Here is a 25068-nt window from a genome sequence, read left to right as displayed (position 1 = left end):
CGTCCTTTCGGAATGAGCGGCGTCAGTTTGTCGTATGCTGACACTGTTATCGAATAATCTTCGTAAATTGATTTGATCACATCACTCACTTGTGCTGGAACTTGAGGATACCTCGGAGTTGACAGGATAAGAACATTACTAACCTCACCAAATGCGTTTCGTATGTCTAGAAGTCTGACGACAATTGTTATTTGATGGTTTTTAGCGCCTTTCAGCAACGCACTCAATTTTTTGAAAAAGACCTTTTTGAGTTGTTGCGTTGATGAGGTTGTTTATTTCTAAAATACCTGTATAATCGATTATTGATGAATGTCGAGGAGATTTTGTAAAGAACTGGTTAAAACTGTTCGAAAGTTTCTTGTAGATTAATTCGGTGAGGGCCTTTTTCCAACATTTGGGAATTGTAGACGACCTCCAGTACTCGACCAGCAATTGATGGAGTGTTGTACAAAGAATAAGACGTTTTTTTAATATTAATAATTGAAATTTATATCTATAGGGCAAATAGATGCTTTTATCTGCATTTCTAATTATTGTTATAATTTCATTGTATGACGGAGAACTGGCGTTAAATTGAGTTTAAAAAAATTTTAAATTTTAAGGCAGTAGTTGTATTGATGCAGTTCATTTAACTTATTTTTGAAATAGCTTTGGCAACCCACGATTTCAAATGGAGGTTGAACATTATTTGGTGCTAGAAACATTTTTTTTACAAGTTGTCCAGAATTTGTGTTTTAGTTGGCTGGTAATGTCGTTTTTATTTTTAGTTTCAAAGTTTTTTCTAGCGATTTATATTTTATTATTTGTTTGCTTCATTTTGAATAATAATAACAATAATAATTAATATTATAATAATTTAATGTAACATAAAATAATAGAAAATATATTAACAACATCAATAACAACAACAACAATAACAAAAATTATGATATTAATAATAATATTAGTAATAATAATAATATAATATAGAAAATATAATATAGAAAATATATTAACAACATCAATAACAACAACAACAATAACAAAAATTATGATATTAATAATAATATTAGTAATAATAATAATAATTAATCAATTAATTGATACATACGTGATGATTATTTGGTTAATTTTATTTTTTCTTTTTATTTATGTCTATTTTTGTTTAAATTTTCGAGTTTTATAAATCTTGATTTGCTTTTAAACAGAATCCTTACACAAGTCACCTCTTCTTCAAATTTTCTACCTTTTCAGTCTGCCATCGTCCTGGCTTCTCCACTGACACTGTACTTCTCCATTAACATTTGTGGTAACCGGAGCTGTGCTGCTAGGATCTGTCTGGACCTATCTGCGGCCTTTGACACGATTAATCATCAAATACTCCTAGAAAGGCTAAAAATGGAGTTTCAAACTTTCAAAGCTCACACTTTTGCTTTCATCAAAATATGTAATTACATTATTTGGTCTGTTCGCCATATTCGACCTTTTCTCACAGTCGAAATGGTCTCCACGCTAGCACGCTGCTTTGTATTATCTCGCTTTGACTACTGCAACTGTCTGTTATATGGCACCCAGCCGTATCTAATTTCCTTTCTTCAGATCATTCAAAACAGATTAGCAAAACTTGTTTTAGAATTACCTCGTTTATTTTCTAGTTCAACATCTCTTGCTCACAAGCACTGGCTGCCGATTTATCAACGCATTAAGTATAAAATTGCTGTCATCACATATAAAATACTCAACACATCTCAACCATCATATCTTCACAAACTCATTCGCCTTCGCTCGTCTGTTAATCATCGCCATCACCTTCGTCTGCCGTCTTCATTGCAACTGCATCAACCAGTCAATACCTCAACTCTCGTCAATAAAGGCTTTTCTCATTGCTCACAATCAATATGGAACAGTTTGCCACTCATCATCCGTCAACAATCATCAATAGAAATGTTTAAGAAGCGATTGAAGCACCAACTTTGGTGGCCGTGCTGACGTTTGTTTATCCGAGCGCCTCTGACGCTATGCATAGGGCGCTCATAAATGACATTATTATTATTATTAAAGAGCTCGGCCCGAGCTGATTTGTATAATAATGGAAACATCCTTTTATTTTTCAATAAAACATACATAAAAATTATAATAAATAATTTAAAATTATTCAGGTATTGATTTTTTCTTTTTGACGCCGCAATTGGCAGCAAAATAGTTGTTGATTAAATTTTGAAACCTGTTAGCAAAACTGTCAATATCTGTGACATCGTCTAGACATTTTAATTCTGATTGAAAAAATGCGTTGGCTTTGGACTACTGAGCTGACGGCTTTGGCAGTTTTATCCGGTAGTAGCGGTTTCGGAACTTTGATTGCTTGAGTTGCTGGCGTGTGTTGAAATGGCGCTTGACCAGTGTCGTCACGGGCGTTTCCTCCAACCTCATGAGTTGCGGACTTGAGAGATTTAAACGTTTTACAAGATCTCTGATGCATTCTTAGTCCTTTCCGACCTTTGCAAGATTTACCACAACAAGTTACTTAAATTATCCGGTAATATATTAATATTGCTTGACAGTAATTTTGGAGAAATAATATTACTGCTAGGCGATAAATTTAAGTTTGAGTTTAAATGTACAGCTGTACAGCACCAGGTGTGTCTGTTAACGTACTTAAAATCCTTAAAACAATGCGGACATATTGTCGCGCCCACAGAATTGAGAAAATTTAAAATCAAAATAATAATGTAAACGCTGCTATTCATTCAATCGAAAAAATGAACTATCGATAAAGTAAAATGATAAAATAAAGTTAAAATTAATAAAAGTGGTAATCAATTTCGATTAAATCTAGGAGTTTTTGTTCCAGAAATTTTCAGTTAGGGAGTTATTGATCCCAGTTTTCACTATAAAGGAATTTTGGTCCCGGAATTTTCGGTCCCAGATTTCATTATAGAAAAATTTTTGGTCCCCACTGCCACCTGAGTGGTTTATCATCATCGGTCTCCAATGTTTTTAGTACATAAAAAATGAGGCAAAGGGTATCCATGCTAACAATGCAATTTAAAAAGCTATTAGTATAATAAAAAAAGTGGGCGTGATAAATAACATATGTGGTGAAGGGATATTTACATAACCTTCGTAATGTATCTCTAACCATAATCTTAACCTTAACTAAATGCAAGGGTATCTTGAACTACTATTATCATCTGAAAATCATTGAATTCAATGCAAGCATTAATCAAATAATCCGTTGTTCAAAGCAGTAAAATCACTATTTTACATACATGATTGCAAGCGCGACCAATTTGATTTGAGTTGCGGCGTTGGCTTCGGGTTCGAATGCAGGCTATGCTACATTCCAAAGCCTATCATCTACTTTGAGTATGTGATGCGGTGAATAGCGCGTGCCTCGTCATGACGTTTGAGCGCTGTTGAACGACACGGAAATAGCGCTGAATAAATAAACTGACGTTTGCTTACGTTTACGCATAAATTTTAAATAGGGAACCAAAAACTCCGGGACCGAAATATCTTATATAGTAAAATCTGAGACCGAAAACTCTGAGACAAAAACTCTGAGGCCAAAAATTTTGGAACCAAAAATTCTTATATGGAGAAATTTGGGATCTAACTCCTGGACCAAAAATTACAAATATCATTTCGCTTGTCATTCGTGTTCTGGAGGGATTTGTCTCCACTATTCCTGGATCCGCTTCTGCATGTCTATATGCAGTTTGAATTTATTAATCATCAGTAAAATAATATAAAATAATTATTGTTACATTATTGTATTATAATTGAAAGCAGTCTTCAAAACAGAAGCTCGCTTTTTATTTCATTTACATACATTAAACTGCTTATTGTCGTTAAAATTTTAAAGTTTTATACAGAAATTTTTTTTCTCACTAGGATTGATTATAAACAGTACAAAAATTATTATCATTGCAACTCCATCTTCGTGGATGGATGAATTGAAATTATCTTTATTCATTACATTGAAAATTAATTGAGTATATTTAATTAAATTCATGATCAAATTAATGTTGATGGATCTTTAAAAATGCTTAAATAACATGAAAAGCTATGAAAACTGCAGCACCGGTCATTTGACCCATTTGGCTGTTATATGTATACAAATTTTTTGGCTGTGTTAAAAATCAATCAAGTATAAACCTACAAGTTTTCATAAAAACTCATTCAAATTCAAAAACGTATAAAAGCTGAATTGTATTGGAAATATTAACTACTGCCGTTGTTATTGTTAATATTGTTAATATTCTTTTTATTTAAATTCATTTAGAAAACAAAAACAAACAAAAAATAATCAGTGTTACAAATTAATCCACTTCTTCAGCCAATGATATATCCGCTTAATAATTATTATCCCATAAATAATTATTTATGGGTCTCCTTGTGGCGACGCAAAGAAATGGTTTGATTGAAATACCTACCACACACACCACAACTATAAGGTTTTTCACCGGTATGTATCCTCATATGCTTTTTTAAATTAGAAGAGTCAGCAAACGATTTACCACAGCCATCACATTTAAATGGTCTCTCACCAGAATGCATTCTCATGTGGACATTTAAACTACCAGAAAGAGCAAACAACTTGTCACAAACATCACATTTATAGGTTTTTTCTCCAGTATGGGTCCTAATGTGTTTTTTTAAATCATTATACAATAGAAACGATTTATCGCATGTCCAGCATTTGTATGGTTTCACTCCAGAGTGAAATTTTTTATGCTGCGATAAGTAACGCTTATGTGTGAATGACTTGTTGCACACATCACATCGAAATTCTTTTTCAATCTTCGTTTGGTCGTCGTATTTTTCAACACCAAGTTTCAATGTTTTGCTAAAATCTTTGTTATTGTCATCTTCTTTCATTTTCATTTCATTTTCTTTGTTTGCGGTATTAATATCAATTTTTACTGTCTCGTCATTTTTTGTCTTTTTGACAATATTTTGATGAATTATTTTGTTTTTCTGAAAATTTTGAAAGATCGCTTCATCATGATTTTTTTCCAGGAGCTGCTTATCTATGTGATCGACATAATCTTTTTGACTGAATTCGCTTTCCAAAACTTCATCAGTTTGAATGGAATATTTCTCTTTTTTCTTCATTATTTGTTGCATTAGTTGTCTCATCAGATTTGGTGACATCGTTAAGCAGTTGTTGTTCCATTGGTGGCACGATTATAATAGGCTCTGGTAGTCTATAAGTAAATTTCGGTAACGTAATTACTTTTTTTACCAAAATTGACGGACAGTTGACTTTTTCGTTCGTAATTCGGTCTTTATCTCTGTCATCTATATATACTCTTTGACTAAATTCTTTATCAAAAACCACCCGTATTTCACCTTTTCGTGTTTTGACCCTTCGGTGTATAAACCAGTTTTTAATCTGACGAGTAGTCAGGCCGGTTTCATGCGCAATTCGGTGCTTATCTATGTGATCGACATAATTTTTTTGAACGAATTCGCGTTCCAAAACATCCCGTACTTCATTACTGTAATGTGTACGGCTAACTTCATCAGTTCTAATCAAATCTTCTGCTTCCTTTTTTTTCTTATCTTTTTTTCTGTTTATATTCTCACTAATCAACAACTTGGCTCTTCGTTGGTGAAACCAGAACTTAATCTGGCGAATACTTAGGCCGGTTTCATTCGCAATTCGGTCCCTATCTTTGTCATTGATATATTTTTTTAGACAGAATTCCTTTTCCAAAACTTCACGTATTTTTATTTTATCACTTTGAAGTACACTGTTAATTTCATTAACATCAATCGAATTTTCCGCATTCTGTTTTTTCTTCTCCTTTTCTCTGTTTTCCTCCACACTATCTAACAGCTCATTTGGAAGATCTATGATTTTGGCCCTTCGGTTCTGAAACCAGAATTTAATCTGGCGATTACTAAGGCCGGTTTCGTATGCAATTCTGTCTCTATCTTGAACACTGATATAATTTTTTTGACTACATTCCCTTTCTAGAACTTCACGTATTTCATTACTGTAACATTCACGGTAAACTTCGTCAGTACGAATAACATCATTTTCATTTTTTTTCTTCTCTCTTTTGCTGTTTTCATTTTTACTATCTTTTCGAAGATTTAACAAAACCATGGGAACCTTTTTGTCGCTGGGTTTCTGTAGCACCTGTAGTTGTTGCGTTGGTTGCTTCGGCAGATCAACAGAGGTTGAACGTGCCGGACGTACTACGTCATCAAGGAAAGAAGCTGTAGATTGATTATCATATATGGTCCCTGCGCTTAAATCAAATGGCTTGACATTCTTGTACTTCTGTTTGGAGGAGGATTTTTCGTAACTGATCTGTTCTCCTTCGCCAGATAGCTTCACATTTTCGAACTTTGGATCGGAAAGTGACTTTTTGTTTCCCAAATTTAGATGGCATGGTAACGAGTAGTTGTGTTCAAAATTAATCTGGTATAACTGTTCCAATGACATTATCTTAAGATAAATAGTGAGCTTAACAATATTAAAATAAATTTATTGTGCTTCAGATACCGTGAAAACCCTGGGTGTGCAATCAAGATAAGAAACCTTTGAATGAATGACGAGAGACTTCATACACTGTCATATATATATACTCCAAACCAAAGATTCTAGATTATTCACTTTGTGTTGGTTGACAGCTAATAAACGAATTTAATTAATTATGAATGGTATTTTAATTAAAAGCTAAAAATTGTAAATTTTTAAGTTTACGATGTTAAAAAATTACGCATATTGTGGCCTTAAATTGTTATACAATAATTAATTTAGATGATAATTTGACCATTTAAAATATAAATCAGTCCATAAAATCATCACTTCGATGCTATACCATCTTTGCTCCTGATGTTATACAGTCTTTGCCAGTTTCAATGAACTTTGTCTTCTTCTTCTCTTCTCATTGTAAAATTTTTCATAGGAATTTTCATAATTGAATCAATATTTTATATTTTACTAAGCATATTATTTACCACAAACATTTATTTACAATAAACATTTTAATTTTTGATAATGGAAACTTCTATATTTTTTTAATTTGCTTTAAATCGAAAATTTTCAAAAATAAGAAATTTTTTTCAGAATTTATCGCTTAGAAATTCACCTGATTAAGACTTGTCACACACCTTAATACGCGGAAAGCTAAGTTAAACTTAAAACGCAGGTTTCTTCGTAACGAAAAAGGTGTGTAAACCACATTTTGGTTATTTACTTGTCTTTAACGTACGAATAAAGCTTTGTTCAATCGTTATTCTAATATTGTTCTTCAATCGATCAGCTAGAATTTTGTCAATTTTTTAATATTGATTTTCGATTCATTCTCGAAGTTCTGATCGACAACATAATAGCGCATGAATCCATCACGTTATAAGTTTGGGACTATTTGCATTCAAACCAGTCGCTACTGTATTTTAATATTTTTCATTACCATTATTAACTTTTGATTGATTTATTTATATTATTACAATTTATTGTTATATTAATTAATTATTAATAATTTAATTAATTATATTGAATTATTATTAATTGGTTAAATTAAATCAAGATGGAAGCAATAAAGTGCTATTCACAATTGAAGAACAGCTGGACGGATTGTGCGACAATTCCGATGATGAAGAGAATGAGAAAGAGGTGGTGGGAGAAAATGATGACCTCTCTGACGAATCCTCGGCTGCAGAAAAAAAGGATCCTGACCCGTTGAACTCAAACGATGACGATGATGAAAAAGACGTGGACGAAAGTTCTATTGAGAACTTCGTGGCCTGTCAATTCACAAAGGTAGTGAAGAAAAAGCAAATATGGAGGATGTACTTGAAGCTCGGCATCATTCACGTGAAAGGGAAGGAGGAGGCCTTCCGCCAGGCACTGGGTGAAATTAAATTTGTTTGTTTGTGCAGTTTAACGGCGTTTCAGCACAACTGGCTATCTTTACGCCCTTTGTTCCTTTTCTATAAATGCGTTTTGTTGTTTTAAAACTTTTGAGAAATTATTTTTAAATTCTATTAAAAATTTGTATTTCCTGAAGAAATGATATTAGATTATTGATTTTATCTCTGGAAAAAATTTTTTCTACTTCTGAAGGGATGTCATGTCGTTTCCTACTATTATTGTGATTATTACATTTGACCAAAATGTGATGGATAGTTTTTCGTTACAAGAGTTGCATGTAGGCGAATTTTTTTTGTTGAGAATCCAGGAATGAGTCAAACTTGAATGGCCTATTTTTAATCTATTGATAATTGTCTGAGGTTTATGTTTTAAACCTTTAAATTCATTTTTTTGGCTGAGAAATGGTGTGGATAATTTAAGAAAGTTTGATGTTTGGTTCCATTCAAGTTGCCATTTCTCCATTGAAACCTTTTTTGTCCAAAATCTTAAATCATTGTGTGGGATGGGAAGATTTGATATTGGAATATTGTGAGCTTGTGATGCCAGTTGATCGACTTCCTCATTACCCTGAATTCCTATGTGACTGGGTATCCATATCAGAGTTATTTTCTTACCATTGTTATCATTCAAGTTATCATGTATCCTGTTTTGCGTTTGAATTATAAGGTTGTGTTGAGGTCTATATTGTTTAAGCGCCGTAACTGTTGATAATGAATCTGAAAATATCATGAAATTTTTACTATTGGATTTAGATATGAAGTTTATTGCCATCTGAATGGCAATGATTTCTGTTGTGAAGACTGAAGCATGGTTTGGAAGATGTTGCATGATTTTGTTTATGCATTTTTGTTGTCTGTAGACTACTACTGCTGCTGTAGTTGATATTCCATTTTTTGAGCCATCAGTATATATTTCAATTGAATTGGGATTCTCTTGAATTTTTTCTTTGAAAAACATTTTTGCTAAGTTTTTGTTTTTTTCTATTTTTGTTATACTGGTATCAATATCTGCATGTAGCAACAGCCGGGGAGGAATCTTATAATCCATCTGTTTAACAATTTTTGTTTTTTCATGTTCTTTGATGTGCGTGAGTCATTAAGAAGAGTTTTGGGAGCATATAAATAACATTTATATTCTGTTTAGTCAAACATTTATAAATTATTTTGGGAGAATATAAAACATCTCCATCTAGCAGTCTACATGTTCTCTCAGGGGAAATGCCCATATCTTATAGACATCAAAAATTAGCATCGAATTACTATCTAAAACTTAGATCGCAACGAGAAAATCCAAATTATAAATATATCGATAAAATATGTCACATTAAATCCAAACCTATTCAAACTTTTCCAACAAGAATAAATGAATACATCAAAGAACATGTAAATTAAATTTAATTAAGGTTAGAGTTAGGGTAAATATATTATATATTTATATTAGTATTTATATATATATATATTGTTTATATACATTTTTAATAACTCGAGTTTTTTTCAAAATTGATCGATAATTGTCTCAAATTTCGCCAAATTTTTTTAACAAACACGCTGTGACTAAAAACATTAATTTTCATCTGTTTCATAAAAAAATTATGTAATCACAACTACAAACACGCACACGCACAGACAGACCAACAAAAAAATTGTTGACTATTTAAGGTAGTTGAATGATGTTTGCATGTCTTAATAGAAAAAAATTTAGACGCAAATCATCGCATTAACAAGTTTTTTTGGAACTAGTAAATCGAATCAGTTTAAATTTACGTTATGAAATCAAAATTCGCTAATGAATAATATATTGACAAAATGAGTGTGTCTACTGGGAGAAAATATATGCTCGTTGAAATTTTCAAAAATATCGAAAGTAAAAAAGAATGAGAGAGAGAGAGAGAGAGAGAGAGAGAGAAAGAGAGAGAAAAGTGATAGGTAAAAAATGAGAGACACTAGAGGCAAACATTCATCATCACCATCGTCATCATCATCATCGTCGTCGTCGTCATCATCATTGACATCATTATCATTATATCATCATCATTAGCATTATCATTTTCTTTATCTCATCATCATCCGAATTATCATCGTCGTCATCTTCATCATCATCATCATCATTCTTCTCGTCTCTACCATCGTTATCATGATGCCTGGTTACCGCAGCGAACTTGTCAGACGTGAGCAAAATGATGCCAGAAAACCTTCCAACAATTTTCTTCCTTCGTTCAAAAAAAAACCTTCTTCAACGTTTTCTTAACTAATTTTCAACATTTTTAAAAAATGTTTCTTTTAAATAAAAAATATATTTTTTAAATAAAAAATATATCTTTTAAAAAAAATATTTTCATTATTACGCTTCTTAGTTTTTAGGTTTATGATTATTTTTTCTCATTTAAATTTTGAAAATAAAATTTTGTTTGTGGAATCGGTAATGTTCTTAAAAGTTGAGAGCGAGCAAATTTTATGGCCATAAGTTTTAAACAACGTCATCACAACAATAATTATAACGACTGCCATCATCCTCATCATCATCCTCATTTTCTATGGTATCATGATATCATAAGATCTCATTATGATATCATAGTATCTCATTATGATATATCATCACTATGATCATCATAATCGTCAAGGCATTTTCCCATATAGCAAATTATTTATAACATTTGTATCATTAATTTTTTAATAAAAGAATCATTGAAAATATCTTCTTAGGAGTTTAAAAAAATTAAATGAGTATTTACCATTTAATTTCAATTAAAAATGACAACAAAACTTCAATGGCGGAAGAAGATGTCACCAAAAATTATATTTAAGATAACGAAATGAAACGAGATTAAAGAGAATTTTATTCAGTAACAAAAATATGACGTGAAACAAATGCTTCAGAATCTGTCGGGGTCAATGTTGTTTGAAAAATTTATGTCACCCGGTGACTTAAAAATGCTACTGACCATATTAATCAGGGCTTTTATTCATAACGAAACGATGTGATAGAAACAAAACGAAACAAATCGAAACAAAACGAACGAAACGAACGAACGCACGAAATAAAAACATACATGTACAACTTAGCCTTAGTGAAACATTTCACGTAACACTTATTATGAAACAAAAAACTCCAGCATCAGCATTCATTCCTTTTTTCATTCGTTCATTCGTTCGTTCTTTCATTCATTCATTCATCCATTCATTCATTCATTCCTTCATTCATTCACTCATTCATTCGTAGTCATCGTCATCGTCACCGTCGTAGTTGTCGTTACCATCAATAGAAGTTCCTCAATCATGCTTCATAAAAGGGTTAACTCATTTGTGCAGACTATTTTTAGACATGCACGGTGCTCTCTCCTAGGTAAGCGCTTCTACATTGGTCTAGTAACCAGCCCACGTGACCATACGGCGCTCTCTCTTAGGTAAGCACACGTGCTTTGTGCTAGTAATTAACCCACGTGACCATGTAATGGAACAATTTCCATTACATACATTGATATTATCGCCTTTGCCAATTGATTTGCCATGTAGAATCCGTCGTGAAAGAGAAGTTCGATCCTGGAATAAAATTAATGAAGATCAATTCATCAATTTGGTCTTTGATTTCTTTACCAGTGAGCCATGTCAGGGTAGAGATGTTGATGCATTGTTGGATTTGTTTGAAAAGGAGCTCAAACGCATCGTCGATAATTTTAACACCCCAACATTTTATTGAGATCAGACAGGATGCTGTGGCTCATTGGTTCGACAATGACAGTCGCCATTCCAAATCTAACTGCAGAAAGATGGAAAGACGTTTTAGAAAGATTTCGTCGGATGAAATCAAAACAGAATGGATTGATGCTTTAAATGCTAAAATGCGTCTTCTCTCAAATAAGCAAAATGGTTATTGAAAAAGGCTGATTAATGATGAAGGGTGTAGTCAAAAGCAGCGTTAGAGAATCATAAACAAAATACTTTGCAAAGACAAGACATGAGCAGTGCATCCAGTCCAGATGAGTCCAAACTATTGGCACAATCGTTTTTAACTTACAGAATCCAGTGATACACCATCAGTTGCTCGTGAGGATTTTAACAACAAGCTATTTTCGGCTTTTGCTGACTACACCGAAGATGAAATAAAACGAATAATTTAAATTCGCCGTCTAAAGCCTGCAATCTCGACTGCTTACCTGCACATTTTTTTAAGAAGCACTTGAACTTATTTTCAAAATTATTGTTACATGTTTTCCAAAAGTTTTGTTTTAGTGTGATCAAAATGTTGTTGCTATTTTTATTCAGTTTCTTTCTTTTAATATTACCTATATTTGTTTGCTGAGCTCGATGATGTCATTGTTGAATTGACTATCTGTCTGAGCCAATGTCTTCAAGTTTCTTAATCTTGTTTTTAAGAGTCGAATATCGCAATTTCTGGGCTCATCAGGCTTTGAATCTTTTGCTAGTGTACCATAGCTTGACGCAAAAAATGTGTGGATTATATTTTTGAAACTAATAGCGAAGCTGTTGGAATCCTCGCGGTCTTCAAGACGTTTTAGTTCCATATGGAAAAATAAAATGGTCTCAGCCCAATGTTATGACAATTTAGGCAGTTTTAATCCAGGTAATGGTTTTGGAATAGTTGTGGAAGTTGACGTGTGTTGAAATGTTGTTAGATTGTAGTCCTTGCTGTCCTTTGGTTTCAATGCGGATTTTATGGACTTGAGAGATTTGTTAAATTTACAGACTTTTTGATGCATTAACAATCTTTCTCGACTTTTGCAAGGTTTACCACAGCAACGTCAACAAGTTATTTGAATTATCAGGTAAAATATTATTATTATTTGTTAATAAATTTGGAGAAATGTTAACGTGATATATTTTCATCAGAGTTAAAAATAACAACTGTGAACTTCCAGGAGTGTCTATTTAAAAACTTGAAGTCTTTAAAATGTTTGGTGAAACCTAATTTTAAAAAGACGCCCATTTTCTTTATAAATTATTATACAATTTGATATAAAATTCAAATATATTAAAAACGTCAATAAAACTTATTTTGTTAAAATAAACAATGAGTTACATTAAAGCAACTCTCTTGTTCAAAAACCAACTGCAACAATCTTATTACTGTAATAATAATAATAATAATAATAATAATAATAATAATAATAATAATAATAATAATAATGTTAGTTGAGTTTCTTTTCTTGCAGGGATTTTCATTGAGACGAATTCATTGAAAAATTCTTATGGAAGACCTTTTTTAAAAAAGTACCAAAGAATTTTTAAAATGGACAGTGTTTTTGTTTTTTCTTACTCATTACCCATTCTGGCGACCATTACATTTCAATGCGGCGGCCTCTTTTTACGCTCTCCTAGAAGTAAGCCACTGATTCAAATTCAAACTTAATTCAAAACTTCGAGATTGTTTGTTCATTTTAATAAAAAATAAATTAATGTAAAATATGCATCTGTGAAAATTTTGTTTGATTTTCTAAAAGAAACACTGGCCATTTCGTAGCAAAAAGGTTTAGAAATGATTTACGAATCTTATGTGAAAATAAAATAAATATAAAAATTTTAATATATTCATTCAAATTTACTTTTTATTTTATTAAAAGAAACGTACCATAACGTACAACTGAACCCACCACAGTACAAAATTGAATTTAGTTAGAAACCTTCCTGAAGCAGGGCATGTTTATGTTGTTTGTTTTGAAGTGTTCGTTTGTGGGTCATTGTGTCTTAAACAGTCTTTCCTAGACGATAAATTGAAAAAGTTATTATTCTTCCATCATGTTGTTATAACCGACGGAATGATCAAATTGCACTATATTATTTGTTATCTTAATTGTTGTTATCTTTGCTATAGTTGTAACCTTTAGATTGTAAATTATAGAAGATTGTAAAGAAACATATTGAGTTAAAAAAGTTAAACGAATAAAATTTGAAAACATAAATTTTTCAAAAATAAAAATATTCAAGCCGTATTCTTTAACACGAGTTGTTGTTTTAGATATTTTTGAGAATTAATTAAAAGTTATTAATGCTAATGAAAAATATTAATTAGCAATATTAGAAAACATTATAAAGAAATAACAAATTTTTTATTTCCAATAGCCGAATAATTCCATATTCTTTGTTTGTATTATATACACATATACATTAATTTAATTAAATTAATATTAATTACCGGTTTGAAGACAAATAGTCCGAAACTTATCACGTGATGCGATGCGTGGATTCATGCGCTGTTATGCTGCTGCCGACAACTTCGAAAAATGAATCGAGAATGAATAGTTAATAAAAGAAAGTGACTATATTCTGACCGATTGAAGAAAAATATTACATGAACGATTGAAGAAAGCACCATTTGCCCACAGAGTCAAGCAAATAACCAAAAGTGGTTTATATTTTCTTCGTTACGACGAAACCCGCGTTCTAAGTAGAACTTTGCGTTCAGCGTATTAAGATGTGTGACGAGTATTAGTAAAGTGAATTTATGAATTATAAATTTTAAAAAATTTTCTTGTTTTTGAAAATTTTCGATTTCAACCAAATTTCAAAAATATAGATATTTTCACTATGGAAAGTTAAAATATTTAATGTAAAAAATAAGTTGGCATAACATCAAAGTGATGATTTCATGGACTGTTAAAGTTTACATTATTATTAAAATTAATTAGTGTATGACAATTTAAGGTCGCAATATGCGTAATTTTTTAACATCGTAAACTGATAAATTTACAATTTTTAACTTTTTATTAAATTACCGTCTATAAATAATTAAATTAAATTATATACTATCAACCAACACAATCTAAAATCTTTGGTTTAGAGTGTATATAAGAAAGTGTATGAAGTCTCTTGTCATTATTTCGAAGGTTTCTTATTTAAATTGTACACCCACGTTTTTCAAGGTATCTTTAGGGTAATAAATTTATTCTTAATATCGTTAAGCTCACTATTTATTTTAAGATAATGTCATTAGAAAAGTTATACCAGATTAATTTTGAACATAACTACTCGTTACCCTGGCATTCAAATATGGAAAACAAAAAGTCACTTTCCGATCCTAAGTCTAAAAATGTGAAGCTCTCTGGCGAGGGAGAACAGATCAATTACGAACAGAGTTTCGAGAGTTTCAAGACATTTGACAGAAGCGCTGAGATCAATTATGATAATCAGTCTGCATTTTTTCTCCTTGATGACGACGTCGGTCCGTCGATTTCGGAAGAAGAGGTATTTACTTCTCGTTCACGTTTCAGATATGATATACATAAAGTTTTGAAACGCGAATTCAGTCAAAAAGATCACGTTGATCATACAGATAAGCACCGAATAGCACATGAAACCGGTTTGACTATTCGCCAGATTAAAAATTGGTTTACACACCGAAGGGTCAAAGCACGAAAAGGTGAAGTTTATGAAAGAGAATTCAGTCAAAAAAGATATATCGATGACAAAGATAAAAACCAAATTGCATTCGAAACCGTCGTCTGTCCATCAATCTCGATAGAGGAAGTAATTACTTCATGTTCACGTTTCAATGAGGAAAAACTTGAAGTTTTAGAACGCGACTTCAGTCAAAAGAATCAGGTCGATCACATAGATAAGCACCGAATGGACGATAGAGATAAAGAGCGAATTGCATACACAACCGGCCGTCCGTCGATCTTGGTTAAAAAGGTAATTACTTTACCAAAATTAAATATTGAACTACCAAAACCCATTATCTTGCCACCGAATCTGCTGAAACAACCAACGCAACAACTACAGATGAAGAAAGCGAAACATTTGATTCAAACTAATAAAGCTAATCTTTTTCGTTTTAGTAAAGGAATACGTGAAGTTTTGGAAGGCGAATTCAGTCAAAAAGATTATGTCAGTTACATAGATAAGCACCGAATTGCGTATGAAACCGGGCTAAACATTCGCCAGGTTGATAACTGGTTTATATACCAAAGGTCGAAAAGGAGAAATACGTGAAGTTTTAGAAAGAGAATTCAATCAAAAAAAAATATATCGATGACAGATAAAGACCGAACTGCTTACGAAACCGCATGAATATTCTGGTTTCAGGCCAAATTCGAAGATGAAAACAACAAAAAAGAAATGAAAAATGCAAAAAATTCATTTCCAATTCAGTCATAAAAATACGTCGATGACGTAGATAGAGTAGATGTGTTCATAATGAATGCTATTTTTGTACAATGGACATAATATAAAAATTCTATATAATAAATTTAAAGAAAATAAAACTATTGAATTCATGAAACAAGGAAAAATTAATGGAAATAGATAAATATCATAGAAAATAAATCAGTAGAATGAATGCTTGAATGAGTTAAAAAAATAGGTTGAAGATGTTAAAAGATGAAAGGAAATCTCTATAGTGCAAGAGGTTTCAATGACAAACACACACAGGGTATATGAATACGCTTGAGTGAGTGAGTGAGTGAGTGAGCACGCACCCTGCATATGATGGGCGGGCATCTCTCTGCATTCCAACACAGCCACTGCAACAGGCGCCTATAACCATTGAGCCATCACGTCCGCTGCCCAGTCAATGAAAGAATAAGCAAATGAATGAGTGAGTGAGCGAGCGAGTGAGTGAGTGAGTGAGTGAGTGAGTGAGTGAGTGAGTGAGTGAGTGAGTGAGTGAGTGAGTGAGTGAGTGAGTGAGTGAGTGAGTGAGTGAGTGAGTGAGTGAGTGAGTGAGTGAGTGAGTGAGTTAGTGAGTGAATGGATGAACGAATGAATGAATGCATGAATAAAAAATTTAAGACAAAAAATACTAAGATTAAAAGTGAATTTATTACTAAACTATACCCCCAAAATTAAAAACATGAAAAAAAATAATGAAAAAAAAAATAAAAAACTACCCAATATCAAGAGGGAGAGAACGAGCATTAAATTAACTGATCTTATAAATCAATTATTTTTACAAATTGTTCAAAAGCGTTTGACAGGGTTCATTGAAAAGTAGCGTCGATTTAGTGTGAATGACCGTTTGATCGAATGAATTAAAGATTATTTGTGTGATAGAACATCTTGTGTGAGAGTGAATAATTGTCTGTCGAATGAAATCCTCAAGAGATTTCAGTTTTGAGATGATATTCTGAGTTTGTCACGCAGTTTCTGCATTCAACGCTGCTAAATCCGTAGATATGTTTGTACCTACGTTGTTCATCTTTATTTAAAAGCTGATGAAACCTATCCTTCTTGCGACCAAGACACTGTTCACACAACCTCAATCCAAATTCTTTGGTGAACTTTTGTTTTGGAGCTGGTTCTTTGGACTTTTTTTATTGGTTTCACTTAGCAAAACATTATCATTGTTATTATTATTGTCTGTAAAACTAACTTAAAATTTAGTTGAATTAAAGCGAAAATTTTTGAATTTTATTACGAACGAAAAACATGACAGCGAAGTTAGCAGCCTGTATTGTTTTGTATCGCTTTGTATATTAAAATTGAAATTTCGTTAACAAATTATGCAACACTTTTGTGACGTGTAGCTATACTTAATTTTGTACATTGTACGCATAGTCTAGCATAATTTTGTTTCCATTTTTGTTTACAACTCATTTTTACAATTCTAGTCAGGTTTATATATATCCTGCATCGCCTCTTTTAGTCAAGTTGTTTAGTAAATATTTTACCGGCAGCAGTGTTTTAAAATTTTTAAACAGTTCATTTTAAAAGTAAGTAAATTCCAAGACCGTTTTACAACACAATTTTAAAATATTTATCGGTTTGCAGATGTATGTATTTGGTCTGCATCAACTCTTTTAGTCAAGTTGTTTAGTGAATATTTTACTGTCTTAAAATTTTAAAACAGTTCATTTTAAAATGCATCGCCTCTTTTTGTCTAGTTGTTTGGTAAAAATTTTACTGACAGCAGTGTCTCAAAACTTTTAAACAGTTCATTTTAAAAGTGGGTAAATAACAAATAAATTTGTTTGACGGGAGATCGTGCTTATATCGAAATCTAACTAGTCAATTTTGGCAGTAGCTATACTTAGGAGATAAAGATGAGAAACGAAGATGGTTAGTTTTATTTTGCTGTTACTCATACGTAGAATAAAATATTAATATATGATATATTTATATTTCAGACATATATTATATATTATTATATATTAATTAAATAAAATAACAAATTATATATCCTATCAGTTGATATGGATGATGAAGGTGATGACGTTACATCAGAACTCTGGCAGGAAGATTGTTGGACCGTTATAAGTTCCTATTTTGAAGAGAAGGGTATGGTTAGGCAGCAGTTGGATTCCTTTGATGAATTTATACAGAATTCTATCCAGAGAATTGTTGATGACTCTCCGCAGATCGACCTGCAGACCGAAGCAAAACATTCCAGTAGCCACATTGAGAATCCGGTTTGTATTTTTCTCATCTTTGTCTGTTATATGATTTTTAACTCTAAATAAATATTTTGTAATATTCTCAATTTTTCATCATATCAAAATAATTTTAGTATCACATTTTTTAAATATTGGCAAAATATAATTTTTATGACAAAATTTATTTAATTAAAATAAACTACTAATTACAGCCACAATATCAATTAAAATTTGAGCAAGTCTACTTATCAAAACCAACGCACTGGGAGAAAGATGGCGCTCCTAGTCCGATGATGCCCAACGAAGCTCGTCTTCGTAACCTGACTTACTCGGCCCCCCTCTATGTTGACATCACTAAAAAAGTCATTAGGGATGGACAAGAACCAGTTGTTACAAATTATCAGAAAACTCTCTTAGGTTAGGAAATAAAATAAAAATTTATAAAATACACGTTTTTTTTCTATTATTATTGTTAAGAATACTAATGCTAGTATAATAATTATTATATCAAATATATTAATAACTTTAAAACACTTTTCAGGTAAAATCCCCATAATGTTGCGATCCAAGTACTGCTTGCTTAGTGGATTGACAGATCGTAATTTGACAGAATTGAACGAATGTCCACTCGACCCTGGGGGCTATTTCATCATCAATGGTACCGAAAAGGTTATCATCGCCCAGGAGAGGATGGCCAACAATACAGTGTACGTTTATAGTCAGGACGATTCTAAATACGCCTACAAAACCGAGTTGAGATCGTGTCTGGAACAGTCCTCGAGACCGACCAGCACTATGTGGGTCAATATGATGGACCCAGCAGGAAGTGTAAGTCATAATGATGCTGGTGGCAATTGTTGTCACCTTACGTCACCTTACGTCATCTTATGTTATAATGGCTTTTTGCATAACCATTTTCATTTTTCAGGGTGCAAAAAACGTAGGCATTCAACCGAGGATCGTGGCTCTCCTTCCATACATCAAACAGGAAATTCCTATCATCATTGTTTTCAGGGCTCTGGGATTTTTATCAGACAGGGATATCCTTGAACATATCATCTACGATTTTGACGATCTTGAGATGATGGAGATGGTGGGTTTCATTATGATTATGATTATAACGTATTCTGACAATGATCATAATAAAAGTAATGATGGTCTTTTTAATGATCTTATGTTGATGATCAATCAGATAAGTAAAATAAATTTTAAATGCCAAAATAAATTTCATATTCATAACAAATTTCAGGTCAAATCATCGATAGAAGAAGCATCCTGTGTCCAAAATCAGCAGGTGGCCTTGAACTTTATTGGAGGGAGGGGGTCGAGACCTGGGGTGACCAGGGAAAAGAGGATCAAGTACGCTAAGGAGATTATACAGAAAGAGATGTTACCGCATGTCGGTATCAGTGACTCCTGCAAAACCAGGAAGGCATACTTTCTTGGGTTAGTTGATGATTGACTGGTTTAAAGAATGAATGAATGAACAAAAAAGGGAAAGAATGAATGTTATTATTTCATAACAGCACTATAACAAAATTGTCAATCTAACATTATATTGCAACTTTAACCCACAGTTACATGGTGCATCGTTTGCTGTTGGCAGCACTAGGCAGAAGAGCAGTTGATGACAGAGATCACTATGGAAACAAGAGATTAGATCTCGCCGGATCCCTTCTTGCTTATCTTTTCAGAGGGTGTGCATTTTTTTCTTTTCCTCTTTTTACTCTCTCCTTTTTAACACCTTTCTATTTTTGTCTAAAACTTTTGTCACTAATATATTTCTATCATTGTAACACCAAACAGGCTATTCAGAAACCTTTCCAAAGAAATAAAACTGTATGCCCAAAAGTTTATAAACCGGGGTAGAGACTTCAACCCTGAACTTGCCATAAAAACTCGAACAATCACCGATGGCCTCAAGTATTCGCTGGCAACCGGAAATTGGGGCGATCAGAAAAAGGCCCACCAGGCAAGGGCCGGTGTTTCTCAGGTTTATATCGTTGTTATTGTAAGTTTGTGTTATTTCCTACGTGCTTTTCTTTGTGTGTATGTGTTTTAACATTAACGTGATGGTAAAGCTGAACTGAATTTCTTGCAGGTGCTGAATAGACTAACATACGTATCCACGCTCTCTCATCTAAGAAGGGTGAACTCTCCAATTAGCAGAGACGGAAAGAGGGCGAGACCTAGGCAAATTCACAATACTCAATGGGGTTAGATTTTTTTCATATTTTTAATTAGTTGTGGAAAAGTTTTAATTTTAAACCAAGTTTGATTCGTGATGTATAAATTCTTTTTCATAGACATTGTTAAATTTAATTTTATAAATTCATTCATAAATTATCCATGAACTAAACAAACATGACACAACCCACAGGCATGATCTGTCCGACCGAGACCCCAGAAGGATGTGCCGTCGGCTTGATAAAGAACCTCGCCCTCATGGCTAGCGTATCCGTCGGCTCGCAACCATCTCAGATAATCGAGTTTCTGGAGGAGTGGAGCATGGAGAATCTAGAAGAAATTTCTTTCTCTGCTATCATGAATGCTACAAAAATTTTCATCAATGGATGCTGGGTAGGCATTCACAGAGACCCAGGACAACTGATGAATACTCTGAAGAAATTTCGTCGTCAGATGTATATCATCGTATCCGAGGTAACCATGTTTTGGGATATTAGGAATAGAGAAATTAGAATATACACTGATGCCGGCAGGATATGCAGACCTTTGCTCATTGTCGAAAATCAGAAACTTCTACTCAAGAAACGACATATCGATCTGCTAAAGGAGAGAAAGTACAAAAATTATGGGTAAGTGTGTATGGTTGTGTGAGTGAGTGTGTATGTGTGTGTATGCATGTATGTGTGTGCGTGTGTGTAAAATGATAATAAATAAATTAACAAATTTATGGATAATCAACAGTTGGCAAGATTTGGTAGCAAATGGATTAGTAGAGTACCTTGATGCTTTGGAAGAAGAAACTGCCATGATTGCTATGACTCCTGAAGAACTTGACGAGAAAGGTTAGTTATTCTAATGAGTGAGACGATGTCATGAGTGAGATGATCAAAATGATACGATAATTGTATTCACAATCAAAAAATAAACAACGATAGGTAGTTTGTACTGCACAACGTATACGCACTGCGAATTTCATCCATCGATGATACTTGGAGTTTGCGCCTCCATCATACCATTCCCTGATCACAACCAGGTTACTTGCTACATCTCTCACATAATTAATTTTAATGTTTTACAACATTGTTATATTGATTATTACGTCACCGTTTTGACGTCATCCTCCATTACTTCATCACTAACTACATAATTATGATTGACAGTCACCACGTAACACATACCAATCTGCTATGAGCAAGCAAGCCATGGGTGTCTACTCTACAAACTACCACATAAGGATGGATGCAATGGCCCACGTTCTCTTTTATCCTCAAAAGCCTCTCGCTGCTACAAGGTCGGTCGACTGAGTGTTTGGTATATAAATGGTTTGTTTGTTTGTTGGGTTGAAATATTGATTGATTGATTGAATTCAATTCAAAATTGTTTGTTTGTTTGTTGGGTTGAAATAATGGTTGATTGATTGATTGAATTCAACGCCCCCTATCATCCATCTTTTCACACAGGTCGATGGAGTACTTGAAATTCAACGAGCTACCGGCTGGCACCAACAGCATCACAGCCATTGCATCGTACTCTGGATACAATCAGGAAGATTCAATCATCATGAACGAGTCAGCTGTCGATCGCGGGTTTTTTCGATCAATTTTTTATAAATCGTACTGGGATGCCGAATCAAAGAAAGGGTTCCGTGAGGAGGAGGTGTTTGAGAAACCTGATAGATCTTACGTGCAAGGCATGAAGAATGCATCCTACAATAAGTTGGACGATGATGGCATCATATCACCGGGTACCAAAGTATCTGGAGATGATGCTCTCATTGGTAAGACTATCACACTGCCTGAAAATGAAGACGAGGTATGTTGTTGTTGTTGTCGTTGTTGTTGTTGTTGTCGTTGTTTTTATGGTGGTGATGGTATGCTGTTGTTTCAAATAATTTAAAATAACATATGATGAAACTTTCAGCTTGAGGGCCAAGCGAGGAGGTACACGAAACGAGACAACAGTGTCTTCATGAGAAAAGGTGATACAGGAGTGGTGGATCGGGTAATGCTTTCGATCAACCAGGAGGGTTACAAGTTCTGCAAGATCCGTGTCAGGACAATCAAAACGCCGCAGGTTGGCGACAAGTTCGCCAGTCGGCACGGTCAGAAAGGAACTTGTGGCATGAAATACAGACAAGAAGTTAGTATCGATGTGGTTTGTTTGTTTGTTTGATTGGTGATTTGTTTGATTGGTGGTTTGTTTGATTGGTGGTTTGTTTGATTGATGGTGTGATCGGTGATTGTTTATAATTAGCCAATGTCAGCCACTGTTTGCTGTATGGCATTCATTTTTTGATAGATACATATTAATATTACCCCCACCTCAACTTAGGATATGCCATTTACCTCAGAGGGCATCACCCCGGACATCATCATCAACCCGCACGCCATTCCGTCTCGTATGACGATAGGTCACTTGATTGAGTGCCTGCAGGGTAAAGTGGCGGCCAATAAGGGTGAGATTGGTGACGCCACCCCATTCAATGATGCCGTCAATGTCAAGAAAATGTCCGATGTTCTTAAGAGGTATGGGTATCATAGGTACGGAAATGAGGTCTGTCGTTTGTTTGCTCATTGTTAATTCTTGAATTAAAAATATTTACATGTTATAATGTTATAGGAATTGCTTTCTGTTAATTTTTGAATTAAAAATATGTTCATACAATAATGTTATAAAAAATTTTCTTATTCACTAATTGCAGGTTGTCTACAACGGTCACACCGGTCGCAAGATGGTTTCTCAAATATTCATCGGTCCAACTTACTACCAGAGGTTGAAGCACATGGTGGACGACAAGATACATTCGAGGGCCAGGGGTCCCCTGCAGATTTTAAACAGGCAACCCACGGAGGGTAGATCAAGGTCGGTTGGTTTATTGGTCGAATTGTGATTGGCTGGTTGGTCGATTGTGATTCGCTGGCTTGTTGATTTGAGTTGGATTGGTTGTGTGATTTGTTTGATTGTTTTATAACCAGGCTAATATTAAGATAAACTTCAACAGAGATGGTGGGCTTCGTTTTGGCGAGATGGAGCGTGATTGTCAGATTGCACATGGGGCTGCCCAGTTTTTGAAAGAAAGGTTGTTCGAGGTCTCCGACCCCTACCCTGTGCACGTCTGTAACCTTTGTGGTCTCATCTGCATTGCCAACCTCAGGAATCAGAATTTGGAGTGCAGACGATGTAAGAATAAGACGCAGGTTTGTGACTAATTCTAATTTGTTTCTATTTTACTATCACCTTTGTCATCATCATCACCACCACAATTTTTATCATTATCATCATCTCCACATCGCCACACACACAGATATCTCAGATTCGGATGCCGTATGCGTGCAAACTTCTCTTCCAGGAGCTCATGTCAATGTGTATTGCCCCGCGAATGATGGTCACGTGAATGATGACGTAATGATGGTTATGGAGAAAAGGAGGACCGCGATGATGGGGATGAATTATGACGAATGAATTTTTTTTTATTATAACTTATTTCATATAACAAATTACAAAGTGATTCTATCCGTCTTTCACTATTTGCATTTGATTGAAAATAAAATCATTTTAGTCATAATTTTGTCTTACAAACTTTTTTTATATTGAAAACAGAGTTGTTTAGTTCATGATGTAGAAAAACAGAAAACACGTCTGACAGATACGAACAAACAAGACATTCAAAAAAAAGCATTTTTCTATAAAAGCGGTTTTGGCAGGCAAAAAACATATTATTTATATAAATTTTAAAGATCGTTGCCTATATCTACCATGTTGATCTTACGTGTCTAGATGAGTAATAAGCTGATTCAAACACAATCATGTTATGCCCAAGATGATTTGTCCACATGCAGTTATGTGGTATCGGACTGTTTTTATTTATTTACAGTGTTATTTGGTGTTGCTGTGATGTACATCATCATTGTCAGTGTCGCCATTGCTAGTGTCATCTGGTCGAGCAAAAACTCCTTTTGAATGATGCACTTCCATACGACGACGAAGATTGTGGACCTTTTTGTGGCACTGTCGACAGTGATGATTATGACGACGACGAACATGATGCTGATGAGCTGGTGGCAGGTTTTCCGTCAAATTTGTCGTCGTGGTCGTATCAAACAATGACGTCATTGTGGCGTAATGATCGTCATCCTATTGACTACCGCTGTTGCTTTTGTTTTCTATTAGCTAGCCGATGTGCACATTTGTACATATAACAATATCACAAACTCTATTGCGCTGATGATGGTGAAGGTCACCAAAAAAAGCTTTCATGTAAATGTCTGTGTGAAAAATGCAGTCTAAAATAATTAGAAAATTTATCATTAATTTGAATAAAGTGAACAATATCGATAATTTTATATATATATATATATATATATATATATATAGAATATTTTATTTATTTATTTTTTATTTTTTAACGTAACTGAACAGAGGGCCCAACGGACAACTTACCCAGTCTGGAGAGGGTTAAAAGGTCACAGAAACAAGCTCTTCAAGAAGACATACTTTATAGTTAACGGTTAAGGCGCCTGATCGCACAGTTTTTCAAAATAAAAATTTTAATTTCAAAATATAATTTCATGAATAATACATCCAATCTGTTAATTGTATAATTTTTATCTAAAACTTGAAAAATTTCGACCTTTTAGAAGCAGGTGCGTCAATCTACCCTCAAATGTTAAGGGCAACCCCGTTT

At 33.5% G+C, this 25068-nt stretch overlaps 7 protein-coding genes across 7 annotated transcripts; 3 read left to right on the top strand and 4 right to left on the bottom strand.

Annotated features, from left to right (window-relative positions):
* Positions 1–4365: 4365 nt before the first annotated feature.
* Positions 4366–4749, bottom strand: HELRODRAFT_127062 (hypothetical protein; the record flags this gene model as incomplete). The annotated part of the gene is made up of 1 exon (XM_009028036.1): positions 4366–4749. A coding segment is annotated over one exon (384 nt), but the record flags the coding sequence as incomplete, so codon positions are not given.
* A 586-nt stretch (positions 4750–5335) lies between these two features.
* Positions 5336–5521, bottom strand: HELRODRAFT_128305 (hypothetical protein; the record flags this gene model as incomplete). The annotated part of the gene is made up of 1 exon (XM_009028035.1): positions 5336–5521. A coding segment is annotated over one exon (186 nt), but the record flags the coding sequence as incomplete, so codon positions are not given.
* A 324-nt stretch (positions 5522–5845) lies between these two features.
* HELRODRAFT_153650 (hypothetical protein) lies at positions 5846–5998 on the bottom strand (the record flags this gene model as incomplete). The annotated part of the gene is made up of 1 exon (XM_009028034.1): positions 5846–5998. A coding segment is annotated over one exon (153 nt), but the record flags the coding sequence as incomplete, so codon positions are not given.
* A 1337-nt stretch (positions 5999–7335) lies between these two features.
* HELRODRAFT_179198 (hypothetical protein) lies at positions 7336–7957 on the top strand (the record flags this gene model as incomplete). Its single annotated transcript, XM_009028033.1, has 2 exons — positions 7336–7348; positions 7530–7957. 2 exons carry the CDS (start codon positions 7336–7338, stop codon positions 7955–7957), a joined length of 441 nt encoding a protein of 146 aa, XP_009026281.1.
* Positions 7958–8053: 96 nt separating this feature from the next.
* Positions 8054–8644, bottom strand: HELRODRAFT_179197 (hypothetical protein; the record flags this gene model as incomplete). Its single annotated transcript, XM_009028032.1, has 1 exon — positions 8054–8644. The coding sequence occupies one exon, from the start codon at positions 8642–8644 to the stop codon at positions 8054–8056; it is 591 nt and encodes a 196-aa protein (XP_009026280.1).
* A 6167-nt stretch (positions 8645–14811) lies between these two features.
* HELRODRAFT_179196 (hypothetical protein) lies at positions 14812–15949 on the top strand (the record flags this gene model as incomplete). Its single annotated transcript, XM_009028031.1, has 2 exons — positions 14812–15771; positions 15866–15949. 2 exons carry the CDS (start codon positions 14812–14814, stop codon positions 15947–15949), a joined length of 1044 nt encoding a protein of 347 aa, XP_009026279.1.
* A 1529-nt stretch (positions 15950–17478) lies between these two features.
* HELRODRAFT_102505 (hypothetical protein) lies at positions 17479–23963 on the top strand. Its single transcript, XM_009028030.1, has 19 exons — positions 17479–17883; positions 18013–18233; positions 18404–18614; positions 18739–19025; positions 19126–19290; positions 19447–19643; positions 19775–19894; positions 20004–20190; positions 20299–20413; positions 20578–21013; positions 21126–21226; positions 21320–21417; positions 21545–21675; positions 21845–22196; positions 22305–22523; positions 22716–22937; positions 23086–23246; positions 23386–23581; positions 23689–23963. The coding sequence occupies exons 1-19, from the start codon at positions 17868–17870 to the stop codon at positions 23776–23778; spliced, it is 3525 nt and encodes a 1174-aa protein (XP_009026278.1). The 5' UTR covers positions 17479–17867; the 3' UTR covers positions 23779–23963.
* The last annotated feature ends 1105 nt before the right edge of the window (positions 23964–25068 follow it).

Source organism: Helobdella robusta (genome assembly GCF_000326865.2).
Source record: "Helobdella robusta unplaced genomic scaffold HELROscaffold_52, whole genome shotgun sequence".
Classification (NCBI taxonomy): domain Eukaryota; kingdom Metazoa; phylum Annelida; class Clitellata; order Rhynchobdellida; family Glossiphoniidae; genus Helobdella; species Helobdella robusta.
The sequence above is the reverse complement of the archived record's forward strand: the minus strand, read 5'-3'. Positions and strand labels throughout refer to the sequence as shown.